Genomic DNA, 14,790 nt, shown 5'->3' with positions numbered 1-14,790 from the left:
CAATAATTATCCCATTATTCTTTGAAGTCTTCATAGAATTCAAGGCCCCAAAACAACCCCCAAATATGTGAACGCATGGTCCTTTTAAGTGTCAGGGTCCTTGGAGGTAGCCCACAGCTGGAATATTCTGTCTTTGAAATTCCTACAGGTCGAAATAAACCCCAAAAAAAGTACATTGTTTTCAGCAAGAAACTGTGAAGGCAAAAGGGGGAATGGGACCTTTCCAAAAGCTCAAATGACACACAAATCTGTTCATTGAACAAAGGTGTAATGAGGCTGGAATGAAAGTTGGGAAGATTATCTTTCAACTGATACCAATGTGTGCTTATTGAATCCTCATAACAACACAAACAATACTCAACGGAGCCGGCTCATGAGATACCAGCTCTGCACGCACAAACACGACACAACCAGAAATAAGGTCTACGGGGTGCAACGCTCAGATGAACAGTCAGAGATTTCAGGACACTGTTCAACACACATTTTTGAATGACTTAACAGTGTGATCATGTGTTAATGTGAAAATCTGGCTCTATTTTAGGCAGACCCCACATTGTATCTGCTCTTGCATGCTCACACTCAAAGTCCCTCTCTCTCTCATGCACACTGATGGCAAGTAATTATCCCTTTACCCTTTGAATTTGCAATTAAGTATGCAGTACAGGCTGACTTCTCATCTGGGTAGCAGCCATACAGAGAACCCAGGCAAAATGAATATACAGACTATACTTCTATCCCCATGCATATTCAGATGAAATATTGATTGGGGTTGACAGTGAGAAACTGTGCTATTAGACGGGTTAAATAACATTTCAAAAACATAGACTCTCCAAAGTAATTGAGTAGAGACATTAATGCATCAGTGATGTACAACTGTCTGAGTCCTGTCTGCCACCAGGTATTACTCTAGGTTACTGCCTGGGGCTATACAAATATGAGCTGAAAATGAAAGCAACTCCATAACTGTTTGGATGGTGGATGGTCTGATAAACGTGATAAAAATACTTATGCTGTTTATGTCGTCTCAGCCGGTGCTCTTCCCTGCTTTATAACTAAATCCACACGGGAGCAGGGGGAGAGAGAGGTGAGGGAGATGGTCAGTTGAATGATCACCACTGGTGCGGAACAGGGACATAACACCAAGCAACACCAACACATGTTGACGCATGCAGGCAGGCATGCACACACAATCACACTCGCACGCACGCTGAGTACACACACATATGCACAAGCACCTAGTGTAAACAAATTATAACGCACTATGTAAACAAATAAATGAAAGAGTACATGTGCACACTGAAAGCAAAGCTGTGAGAGCAAAATATATCAATAGAAACTGGTATGCAACACCGTAACTCGTCTAATACAGGAAATTAATACAATTCAAGATGGGTGCTATTATGGGTGTATCCTACGATCAACCAGGAGATGTGAGCAGAAGCTGTCATAAAAGACACAATGTGTGTTACCGTGGCAACATCATACAGACCTGCGTTTTTAATGCTGCAGTTGTAATCAGGGACCTGTTGTGAGCAATAGCTGACGCACCCAGTCCCCCTAGGAATTAAAGGCACATAGCTAAATAAAGCTCAAAGTACCCTGCTGCCACACTTTTTCAATCCACTGTTTGTCTCTTCTCTGTGGGGAATTCTCTAACAACCTGTTTCTTTGGGAAAAAAGTAAGTAAGGTATCAACACTTGACAATCAAAGTAGTTCTGTGTGTTAGCCAAAAAATTAATTTCAAAACGGAAATATTCTGAGTACAAAATGCCAAAACTGTCAAATTTTGATTGTCAACATGCATGTCACTGTAATGGCACAGTGAAATGTTGCTGCATCTGTTTTCCCTCCTCCACCGGCTGATTAAATAAGTTCACACAGCAGACATATTCTTGTTCTCTTGAAATTCCATTTGGTGTCCTTGCTCATGCTTGGTTAAATCTAACTAAGTCCAACTCCTCACCCTGCTACTTTTTCCATTATGTTCCACAATGACCCCTCTAACCAAGGTAATTACCTCGGCTCCTGAGTCATCTCAGTCAAAGATAAAGCTTGGAAAGATCTTACTGCATCAGATTAGCAGTGGGGTTTTTGTAGTCCTCTGAGAACCGTGGCACATCCATTCATTCAAGACCTGCATGGCAATTTTTTGTTTGTTTGTTTATTAATTAGCATTTGATCGGTCAGCCAGAGAAAAGATGTCTTCAGTTTGCAGGAGAGCCTTGTCAGCACAAGGAACAGAGATAAGGTGAATGTAGTATTTAATTAAGAGGGTAGGAAGCCCTCCTGCTATCTAGGTACATACAGACACCACACAGCAATTGACCTCAGTGAACATGTCATGACTTTATCTCTCTCCCATCAGCAACAAGGAAGACTTGTGAAGGCAGCGAATAGCTGTCCTCGCAATGAGACTTTCTATTTTCACAGCCAGAGCTTGCATCATTTCTAAGTGGCGGCTTATGTAATGTCCTTTAGATATATAGTATTTGTGACCAGATGAAGCAATACACTCCCATGGAGCTTCTCATAATGTCTCTAAATTACAAAAAACACTAATTAATGAGCTTGATTCATTTGTTTTTACAATGTAGCCTGATTACCATTTTAATGTGTTTTTGCTTAAAAAAATAATGTGAGACAAGATGAGGTAAAGCACAAGCAAGTGATCATTAAATTAAGAGAGAATTTCCCCAAGCTGTGCTGCTATGAGACAGCCTGAAAGGCTCAAGCACTGGAGGTAAGTTGACAGCAAGGTTTTCTAAGTCAGCAGTGACACCCTGAGGCTGCAGGTGAAACCACAAGTGTTTTTCTAAATTGGTTGATTTGCCTGTTATGTTAGTTATCTCAAATATGTTTACTCAAAGTGTCTGTATGAATAAAATGATACGAATAAGTATGCGAATAAAAGTAAGAATAAGAATGAGAATGAGAATAAAAGTGGAATTAACAAGAGGAAAAGGAAGAAGACAGCAAAAAAGGACAGAAAAAAAGAAGAGGTGCTGGAGACGTGCAGCGCATTACCAACAAAACCTTAAATAAAATTCACACTTTTACTGTGCGCCAGTATAAACCAGGAGCTGTTGGAGTGAAGTGCTCTCTTCTCTTGGTTCTGGTCAGAGGTCTTACAGAAGCATTTTGAACTAACTGCAGGCAATTCCACTTGCCACTTATGTCATGGCAGTGTAATAGCTATAATCAAAGATACCAATAGTTTTTCATTTTCAGCTATCATTGTTGGAAAACGCTGTGTTCTAGCTGTGTTTGGCCTGAGCGGTTTACTGGGCTCTCAAATAGGCAGTTCTCTCATGTCTGAAGTCACACCTGAACTGTAACGGTTGTTAGAAACAATTACAGTTCAAAGGAATCATGCCTTGCTGTACTTATCACTCATGTTTCTACAGTAAATAAATTATTGTCTAAACTTGTAATCCTCCAAACATGTAAAGGGTAATTGGATTCAGTCCCATCTATGAAAAATTTACTTTCAACTAGTAACGGTAAATTATTCTCTCTACCCTACCCAGCATACCAAGAAATTGCACCAGCTCTCTCCCAACAGGCAGTCTGCAAAGGCTCAGTAGCCTGATTCATTCAATACAAAATGTCACATGTTTCATCTGTGATGTAAACTGCTAGAGCAGATATCACTAATATCACTCACATGAAGACATGCTTTGCAATTTTGCTCCTTGAGATCACCATTGATAATCATTCTCCTTTGTCCTACATATCTTTCCCCTAAATGTCAAAAGCCTCTCCTATTTGCAGTGCGTGTTGTGCAGGTGGAAGTAAGCACACATTTCCCCGCACAAAAAGGAATGCACCTACCAGCTTTATTTGCCATAACACACACAGAAGAATTAATTAGTCACAGCCTTTCTCGCACCATTTAAAGTCAGTTACAACCATTTTGCCTCTGTGAACTCATTTAATTGGCCTTTATTTTGTCTTTTAATCTCCCTGGTCTTGTAGTGCTTGTCACCAGGCATAACCGATTGTATTTTTGAAATCCACCAAAAGGTGGCACCATAGCAGCTAGCAGAACATCTGTTTGTGTTTCTTTTCTTGTTATCTGGAGCAGTGGTTCCCAAAATAGGGTGCAGGGACCGTCAGGGGTCCTCTAGGGGTTATGTGTCAGGCCTACAGGTTAATTCCACTTTTATTTCACTCACTAAAAAGTTAGCACAATGAGAGAATGAATGACTCACAGCATAGACAGTGTTCCCAGTACAGCAAAAACAGTTAGGGTTTAATTTTATACCTAACAAAAAAAAAAAAAAAAAAAAGGCCTTTCAGATGCTATGCCTGAGGACAAAATCTTCAATTATGGGTCTGTCATACAATGTGCATGCATTCAGGGGCCCTTGACATGAAAAAATAAATGGATAAATAAATAAAATAGCCTGGGTATTCCAAAGCTCTGGTATGTCAAATCATGGCCGCAATGAAATACAGTTTTAACTCTCAAGCAATGTATAAGAAGTGGAGACTGTGCTTTAAGGGATCATTTTTATCAGATTACATGAATTTATGCGAGACCATTTGTGCTAATATTGGAGGGATTATATTTACTGGGATAAGTAGAACAGTCTGGGACACAAGCTTTAGAGGATTTTATATGTGGACTAAAACTCAGATAATATTAGCTTTCTCAATAAAAATGCTGGCTCAATCCTTTTGATATACTGACAAAATGTATGTATGTAGCTTCATAGTTTGATGTGCACCATCACTTCTGTTGAAACAAAGGGCTTTGAAAATCCTATTTACTATGACAGTAATCTTATAATAAATCCTGCCAGACAATGGCAAACAGTTCACTTGGATGCATAGCGTTCTTGTGTGCTCCAGCTGGATCCAGATGACAAAGTGCGACGTACCATCTGTAAGGAACATATATCAAAAGCCCTACCCATCATCCAGTGTGGCACAGCTCCAAATCCATTTGTGTATTTCTGACCTCGGAGGCCATAATTGTGAGTCATCATCATTTTCTTCCAGTCATTTGTTATGCTGATTCTGTGTGCATGTGCATGTGTGCATGTGTCCGTGTATGGCGAGGGAGTATACTCTCCTGCTCCCAGTTGGTAAACATTATGTTCAGTGTCATGGAAGACTTGAAAAGATATCAAATGGGGGCTCAAACTGCGCCTTGGTCTGTATGTTTCTCATGTTCTTTCTGTACTTCATGACCATGGGTATACATGAAATATCAAATTGCATGAGACACACTGATATATGTGTGAAGATGTGCATGTGCACGCATTGACACAAATACACAGCACACACATAGCCAAACTTGAATGAATATTTAACTGATATTCAAACAATAGAGCCAACTGCTGTCATTCAGACCTTTGCAGTTACAGCTATTTCTCCAGTAACAAGATACAGTCTAAGCCAGCTGTATCGTTTGCTTATCATGTTTCAACACACATTAATGCTAATTTATGCACAAATAGTGGTGTAATGATAGGGTTTGGCTGAAGCCGAGGGCCCCGCCCAGTTTGCAGTGTAAATCTCTGAGGGCAAGGGAAATAGAGGCACAAATGAAATGCGTTCAAGCTGAATACAGACTTCATACTCTTTAATATGTGCCACAGGCTGTGTCCCTGATGTGCCTGCTCTCCTCTCATGTGAGCAAGAAACAAGCAGAGAGGATGATGGATACAGCTACATGAGGACACAGTGATACACAATGATACTTGACATGTTTCCACATGAGTGACAGCATGTCAGGTTGAGGTTAGGGCAGGTCTTCCCTTCACCTTTTGCTCTGTGAAACAAAACTGCACGTGACACAATAGTGTGGGTTAATGCAACATGTGCTAAGTCTTCAAATGGTAGGTCTATGAATAAAAATGAGTGAATTTAATAATAGATGCTAATTATGCAACTGCCTGACCTGCTGTTTGGTTTTCATTAAGACCAGGTGGAAACACACTGAATAAGAGGACTGAGTCATGAAGAGTCACACTCTGCATGACTCATAGACAACCTTATTAATATGAATAAACAAACAGGCAAATATTGCACCATTTCATTGCAACAGTGTATTATAGTTAAATGTTTAAATGTTTAAACATTGTGCTGCCACGGGGGAATTGATTTGAAATACGTGATATGCATAATGGGTAGGCGTTGTAGGCGTTGGTACAGGCCGACTATCAAAATGGCCCATTTTTTAAATTTTACTTGCAGAAAACTGGTTTCTCTCATTACTATGAATGGAAGAGTGACATCATTAAGGCAGATCTGCACAGAGCATACTAGGTACAAAGTGATGCAATTTGATGAGGGGAAATAGGCCATGTGACAGTTCATTCAAGGGTTTGCTGTCTCCAGGATGTTGACAAAATATAATGCCTGAACAATAACACAATAACAAACCGAAAGCAACTGCTTGTGAGTGGCAGATTTGATATAGACTGGAAGTCAACAGTCTGAATGGCCAAGCTCTTGCAGGGCAGCCGATAAACACTGTCACTTGGGTCAACTCTTATTTGAGGTGAGATGTCCAAAAATAGCAGATGGGATGTGAATACACTGCACTGCCAGTCGTCCCTTTTGTGGCGTTGAAAGGCTTATTACAAGCCATTCTAACAATTTTGACATTGCTTACATACTGCAGCTTGCATCCCTTCCCCAGCCTGTTTGCATTATGAAACGCTGACGCTGTGACTTCATCACTCCTATGCAGATTTTATATTCACACTGATTAACATGATAAACCGTTCAACTACCTATTGGAGCACATGACGGATCGAGAATCGAGTTCAGTCGCATGCATGCATGACAGATTTTTTTTTTTTTTTTTCTGGAGGTATGTTTCCTTAGGTAGGCCAAAATCTTTTCGGGATGTGGGTATGACGCTCCAATAAGCTAATTCTTTGTGCATGAAATGACTTGACATTCTCCCGACTTGTGTGCGTGTGTGTTTGTGCGTCTGTGCGCGTCCACGTGCACGCAGACTGGTTGCGTGTGTATGTGAGCGTGTGCACGTCACCGAGAGAGAGCGAGAGCGAGAGAGAGAGAGAGAGAGAGAGAGAGAGAGAGAGAGAGAGAGAGAGAGAGAGAGAGACCGAATAAGCAACTTTGTTACCAGGCATAGCTGTGTCTCCTCCGGCACAGCGTGGTAAAAGAGAAGCATTTGGCAGATATGGTCGATCAGCATTTCTTTCATCCTCTTTGGTGCATTAGAAACGGCGAACTTGCTTGCACTGAATAGATATTTCATACGTTTGACGGATTAAAATGAAAGCTACGTTGAGATACTTAACGAGCATGCATCTTCATCAGTGTGCATGAGGTATGTATTTTTCCCAGGAGAGAAAAAAAAAAATCATGCAGTAGCTTATGTCTGACAAGGCGTGTTATGTTATGCAAAAATTCATCAAAGGTGCTCTGAAGTAATTTGTGTAGCTGGAAATGCAAACCATGATGAAATTGCAAATTTGATGTTATAGCAGTAAATGCGATATGGTTTGCCTTCACATTGGATTTTAGCCATTGTTTTGTGCTTATGTCTTGGTTTGACCTTGCTTTTTGTTCATCACACAGCCGTGCTTTTTACATAGCTTGAAGGAGTTGTTTGGGTTGTTGTTGTTGTTGTTGTTGTTTTTTTTGGTTTGTTTGTTTTTTTATCCTGCTTTTTTTGAGCAGACAGACAGAAGTTTCCTCTGGGTAATAGCAAATGTAGCTTTGACTTAGGCTACAGTTTGTTTAAGAGGTCATCCTGCACATAAGTTGCTCTCAATACAGTCTGCCTTTTTTTTTTACCTGTATGTCTTCTGTTTCTAGATGACATTGGATACCTTAGCAGGACAGTGAGCTTGGCCAGCAGTACAAGAAAATGCTACTCTGGATTTCATACATTTTGTTAAGTGCAACCTCTGTGTGCACTGTTGAGATGTTTGACAGCTATGGAGAAATATGTCAGAGACTGTGTGCCTGTGAGGAAAGAGAGGGAATACTCACAGTGAGTTGTGAAAACAGAGGAATTGTAAGTCTCTCTGACATAAACCCAGTGTATTACCCACAATATCATCTACTGCTCACAGGGAATCTTTTGAAAAAGCTATCTGCCAATGATTTTGCCGAGTACAATGGACTTACAATATTACATCTGGGCAATAATGACATATCTGACGTTGAATCAGGAGCATTTAATGGACTCCAGGGATTAAAACGATTACATCTCAACAATAACAAAATCGATGCCTTGAAGGAAGAGTTTTTCTTTGGCCTTGAAAGTCTGGAATATCTACAGATTGATTATAATTACATCACTCACGTGGCGCCAAATGCCTTCAGCAAGCTTCGTCATCTGGAGGTCCTGATTCTAAATGACAACTTAATATCCGCTCTGCCTGTGAACATTTTCCAGAATGTCCCATTGACTCACTTGGACTTACGGGGGAATCAGCTTAAGGTGCTTCCCTATTCAGGTCTGTTGGAGCACATGGGCAGCGTGGTGGAGTTACAACTAGAGGAGAATCCGTGGAACTGCTCATGTGAGCTGATTGCTCTGAAAACCTGGCTCGAGAGCATATCTTACACAGCTCTAGTTGGTGATGTTGTTTGTGAGTTCCCTTTTCGGCTCCATGGGAGAGATCTTGATGAGGTTTCAAAACAAGAGCTGTGCCCTAGGAGAGCCATCGCTGAATATGAGATGCCACCCCTGCCACATTTGAGCACCGATGCATACTATAGGACCACACCAGCTCTAGTCACATCTTCCTTCACCTCATCTGGGATTGCACGGTCCTCATCAAGGCCCACCAAGGGACCTCGCCAGTCAGGCAAATTAAAGTCAAGACCCACTGCTCGTATCCCTTCTAATAAACCACAAAATTATGGTCAAATTATTTCATATCAGACCAAATCCCCTGTGCCTTTGGATTGCCCAACTGCCTGCACATGCAATCTTCAAATTTCAGACCTTGGCCTGAATGTCAATTGCCAAGAGCGGAAGATTGAGCGCATCTCTGACTTAAATCCCAAACCTTACAATCCCAAAAAGATGTATCTCACAGGGAATTATATCCCTGTGGTGCGAAGATCAGATTTTATTGACGCAACTGGATTAGATTTGCTTCATCTTGGTAACAATCGTATAGCTCACATACATGAAAGAGCTTTTGGTGACTTGACACATTTACGAAGACTATACCTGAATGGGAATTTGATAGACCGTCTTACAATAGATATATTTTATGGATTGGAGAGCCTACAGTTCCTATATTTAGAATACAACGTCATCAAAGAAATAGCCCCTGACACCTTCCACCATGTACCCAACCTTCAGCTTCTTTTCCTGAACAATAACCTCTTAAAAACTTTACCAGAGGGAATATTTATTGGCCTGACGTTGGCCAGACTAAATCTTCGTAATAATCATCTCCGATATCTGCCCATCAGAGGTGTGTTAGATCAGCTTACGACACTGGTGCAAGTAGATTTGTTCGAGAATCCCTGGGATTGCTCCTGTACCATCCTGGACTTGAAGATGTGGCTGGAGCAGCTTAGCACAGGCACAGTTGTAAACAATGTCATCTGTGGCTCGCCTAAGAGGCTGGCTGGGGAAGATATGAGATACATTAAGACAGCTAATTTCTGCCCTAATAACTCTGATATACTTGCCTCCGTGGTCCCACCCTCGGAAGAATCATTCCCTGGCAGCACTATCACCATAGAAACATCCTTGGATTCTGACACACAATATAGTGCTGTTCCTCTATCTGTGTTGATTCTAGCCCTCCTGCTGATGTTCATTGTGTCAGTGTTTGTGGCCGCGGGATTGTTCGTGGCTATGAAAAAGAGACGTCAAAAGGCTCAAAATGAGCAGAATAACTCCATGAATGCTTGCATCAGCTCTCTGAACATGGAATATGGTCTTTACAAGAAGGGGTCCATTCCCAAAGTCAGAACGTCTGCTGGGCATGTATATGAGTACATCCCACCTCCCACAGAACCTGCATGCAGAACGACTGGCCCAACAGAGAAATCAACAGATGGATATAGAGATTTTGATGAGCTGAACGGGGCTTTCCTGGGCAACTCAGATGAAGAAGCAGCCAGTAATGTAATTAGCTCTGAATATAGTGTAACTACTTCAGAGCCCCCCAACAAGTCCTCCTCCCCTTATCAAGATGATCAGTATTACTACAGAGATGTGTTAGATCCAGACAAACACACGCGCTACAGCAATACCTTACCATGCAGGCATCAAGCCCATTCATCTAGTCAGTATACCTCAGACTTTGATATGAGACATCAATACGTGCACCCAGAGAGAATACAACAGACAATACTCTATTGTACAGCACCAAGTACTGTTTACGTTGAGCCCAACAGGAGCGAATACTGGGAACTCAAGGCCAAACTACATATTGATCCAGATTACCTTGAAGTTCTCGAGAAGCGTACAACATTTACACAGTTTTGAGTAACTTGACCTCCAGAAGGTCAGCGTGGATGCGGTGGCACAACGCACCTGTATTGAAAATGACTAGAAATCAATCAGGAATCAGTCCATGTTTTAAACAATAGGTAAAACTCTTTATCACCTTTTCTGAGCACAGTCCATTGTAAGCTATGCTTTCCTTGGTATTTTGCTTTACAGGATTGAATATTAATGTGGAATACTGTTTAGTTTAAGGATTTATCACAAAGTGTGCATCATGAGTCCCAAATGCATGTCACAAAGTTTTGGTATTTATAAGACCTTACAACTTGCGCCCATACTTGAGAGTACTATCCAATAAGTCACTTGATTGTGAGAACCAAAGAAAAGTAATTCAGGTCTACTCATAATGAATGCAAATACACCAAACTTTGACATTCAGAACTCTATAAACCCCATGCCAAGCATTATGCTGTGATTTAGGTAGTTGTGTTGGTTTCCAATTCAGTGAGTTTGATCCCTTTCTTGAGAAACTATTTGTGATAATCACAGAGCTCTCGTCCCCACAGGAGTCATAGTTACTAAGCAACCTATACTGTTTTGCAGACAGCTCACACGTCCTCTGTCAATGCTACTACCATTTGAATCAATGTATGTGATTCAGAAATTACAAGCACTCTGGCTGGTGTAGAAGTACTCTTGAATCTGATGGAATTTATGTGTTCTCTCAGCAATTTTGATGATAACGACGTAATACGTTATATGCCGTTCATATAATTTGTTAAAATCACCAACATGCGCTATACTAAATTATATAAGCAAAGTTGTCCTGCAATAATAATCCTGTCTGAATAAGGCTATGTTCCCTCTTGATGGGATAAAATTCCCCAGGTCCTGAAATAAAAGTGACCAATTACCAGACCTCCCCTGGGAATACTAATACTGTCTGAAAAGGGGCAAATCTGGGGACATTTCTGTGGACAGCGCCAAATCTGGGGACTGTCTCCGGAAAACAGGGACATCTCGTCACCCTAAGCTAATGTCCGCGAGTATTTATTTATTTATTATTTTCATTCAGTATAACACGTTTTTGTGCTTTTGAGTAATTGTGGTGTGCTGACTGTGGCCATCAGAAGGATTATGTATGCATTCTGGGAAAGGATGGGAAACCCGCTTTGCACAGGGTTTTATATGATGTCACACTGTCTGAGCAAGGATGGTTTCATGAAAGGTTAAACCACAGCGTGCACCCAACAATTGGTGATTTAGAGAAGTCATCATAACCTTGTGAGGTCTCACAAGTTGATTTATAGCCATGTGCGGTCATGCCTCTGCAAAGCTTGTGTATCACTGGTAGATTTTGTTGCGATTTAGGAATAGAATGGAACTGAATGAAGTTTGAGTGTAGAAAACACCGTGGGATATTAAGGCTAATTTGCATGCAATCACATATAGTTGTAATCACAAGTTTAAAGTTAAAGCCCGGTATGTTTTTAGCATTCACAGTCAAATTACTCCTTACAACTAGAATTCTCATGTATGTCTGCAAACTTCATGCACCTGTAAATACTTGAAACTCACATTGTGACATGCATTTTTGATTTATGATGCACACTTAGCAACTTGCTTTATTTTAGTTGAGATATATAAGAATATATAGTTTCAATCATTTCTTTTGGTTACAATTCTTCTTAGTGCAATGGCAATACTGAGTAATATTAAGCTCAATATACAGAAATGGGAAATTTAGCTAAAAACCTTTGAATTGAAAAAATCTGGTGGCCTCAGGCCCATATAATACATACTTTAAATGCTTATTTTTATACAAACAAATTATGAACACTAATTTCTGGCAGTTGTCATTCTTTTTTGTTTATTTTGTTTATTTGCACACAAAATGCACTATTGACTATTACAGGTCAAAAATATGATGTCACTTTCTTAATTGTACAGTGTGTTAACCAATGTGCATATAGCCATAGGTTTGATAATTGTATACATAAAAGTACCACATCTAAAAATGTAAAAGTTTTAAAACATTGTTGCACTATGCATAGATATAGCCAGATATGTGGTTCAGAGTATACTTTGACAATCTGTACATAATGTCCTACCCCTCAGTCCCTCATCCATCAACACCACAGTTCACTCCCAGATTCTCAGAAATTAGAGATTTGTAATTATCATATATGAGACACATCAACTCAACCCTTACTCTGCATTTAACACACATGAATATTCAGAGGAGAAGCATTTTTGAGCATTCATTTTTCTAAAAGTTCATATATTTTTAACGACACGTTTTCACTCAGTCCATTTTTTACAGGTGGGATTGCAGTGAAAAGCACGGTCTCATTTATTTGACATTGTCTCATCTGTTTGGTGCACAACTACGTGAATGCCTGCAATTTGACTGTAATTAACCAGCCTGTTTTTCCATGCATCTTTTTATGGAGGGAATGAAGGGTAGCGAAACAAATGTGTACAAGTCTGCAAAGCCCAAGTTAGTCGTCTGAGAAGCACAACAAACGAATGCAATTTTTGAATGCCTGGGTAGAGTTGTCTTTATGCATAAAAATGTTTGAGGATGTTCTGTGTGCTAAAGAAACCTAAGCTTATCATCCAAAAATAATGCAGTCTAAGCCATTTCGGGGTCAATAGTGTAGGCAAAGAAGTGACTTTCCCTCAGTGTTAATACATAAAGTAAAATCACAACATATGCAGTATTATGCACTGACTCTGTCATCTTAACTCAGCTAATTAGAGGACATGGTGTATCTGGACCTTGTCTGCATGTCACCATGTATTACACCATAGCATTATTCATGTTGTTTTCAAGGGTGAAACTGTTTGGTTTCTGTTCTTCTGACTGTGACAGGTTTAGAAACACTTTAGCGTTTTATGTTTCTTGATCTGTCTTGTTACTTACAAGCTGGAAATACATAAGAACAAGTCTATAACGTGAAGCATGATGTAAACCTGGTGTCTACACTGAAGATGCTACAAGTAGGATTTTGTCATTGATATATTGCTGTGAAGCTGTGACAGCACTGGAAAGATAAAAGATCATACATATGGACACTCATGCACACTACAGTGTCTATAATTTGGTTAACTGTATGAGTTCTTAACTTGATTATCTGTAATATGATGGGAGAAAATGCTTTGTACACTTAATTATATGACCCACATGACCAGATGGATACAATTTTCATCACATGCAGCAGAGAGAGTAAAAAAGAAACACATCATCAACCATGATATTTACCAATACAAAACAGCTCACAATCCCTGCACACTCGGTATACAATATAACACCTTTTTTTTTTTTTTTAATCACAATTAATTTGATGATATTATATTCAGATGAAATTCTACTCAGATCACCTTTAACTTTTTTATGAATTGCCATAAACTTTGAATTTGTCATAAACTGATTTGTAAGCATCGCAACAACCATGGTTACCGCTCAAAGGCAACTGTGTCATGGATACACAATATTTACTGTATATATCACACATTTGTAATATGTTGTTTTTCTCTCAGCTTTTCTTAATCAAATTTTACCAAATGCACATGTTTTCACATTCAAGGGTATGAATACTGGGAACCCAAAAACATGTTGAGATGCAATGTGACTGTCTTTTGTATTCTGTGCAGATGTTTACTTTGCAAAGCAGAGATTCAGTCAGTGTTATTATTATTACAGTTATTATAATTATTATTATTATTGTCATTACAATTGCTGCTTTGTTTGGTTTTCATATGAAACGGTGATTTTTAATGTCAACCCCAGCTTTGTAAATAGAACGCTTCATCAGCATTTTCATGCCAATGTGCTGCAGCTCTTGAGTGCAAAAACCTGGACTCTTTATTGCAACAACACAGTGCAACTAGGAGGATGTGAGGTAAATGTATCTGAAATGTGCTGTTTCTTCAGTTGTTAGCTAATGAATAAAATATGTGCATTCATTTGGTACATCCTTTCTGTTTTGCCTTCAACCTCCAAACTGCTGCATGAAGTAAATGTCAAAGTGCACAGGCAAGATAGAATAGAAAATGTTGCATAAAAGCCCACTGGCATCTTTTCAGAACATTACAAAGATTACAGAATGCAGTTCAAATATTCAGTCTTAGCCGCTGTCATAATTTCACTTATGCAAATGTGAAATTACAAACAGAGATTTGGTACATAATCGGAAATAAAGATGGACTAGTTTAGTACTTCAGTTTTTCTCAGAATCACCCAAAGACATTTTGAGTAAGTATGAGTGATAACAGTTTCATCTGCCTTCAAGAACTTAAATGAAATTATTATTTGGTGCTAATGCCCCAAGTGCTCAAACAGTTGTGTAAATGTCAGCTGCAGAATACACCCAGG

The 14,790-nt window shown here is 39.7% G+C and overlaps 1 protein-coding gene across 1 annotated transcript; it reads left to right on the top strand.

The window, feature by feature from the left end:
• Positions 1-7,140: 7,140 nt before the first annotated feature.
• slitrk5b (SLIT and NTRK-like family, member 5b) lies at positions 7,141-14,381 on the top strand. The gene is made up of 2 exons (XM_030081626.1): positions 7,141-7,313; positions 7,805-14,381. Exon 2 carries the CDS (start codon positions 7,857-7,859, stop codon positions 10,449-10,451), a length of 2,595 nt encoding a protein of 864 aa, XP_029937486.1. The 5' UTR covers positions 7,141-7,313; positions 7,805-7,856; the 3' UTR covers positions 10,452-14,381.
• Positions 14,382-14,790: the final 409 nt, after the last annotated feature.

The sequence above is a fragment of the Myripristis murdjan genome, chromosome 21 (genome assembly GCF_902150065.1).
Source record: "Myripristis murdjan chromosome 21, fMyrMur1.1, whole genome shotgun sequence".
Taxonomy (NCBI): Eukaryota; Metazoa; Chordata; class Actinopteri; order Holocentriformes; family Holocentridae; genus Myripristis; species Myripristis murdjan.
This window is presented reverse-complemented; position numbering and strand designations above follow the sequence as displayed.

Coding starts and splice junctions, on each gene's coding strand:
- slitrk5b (XM_030081626.1), top strand. CDS start 7,857: ATGCTACTCTGGATTTCATACATTTTGTTAAGTGCAACCTCTGTGTGC.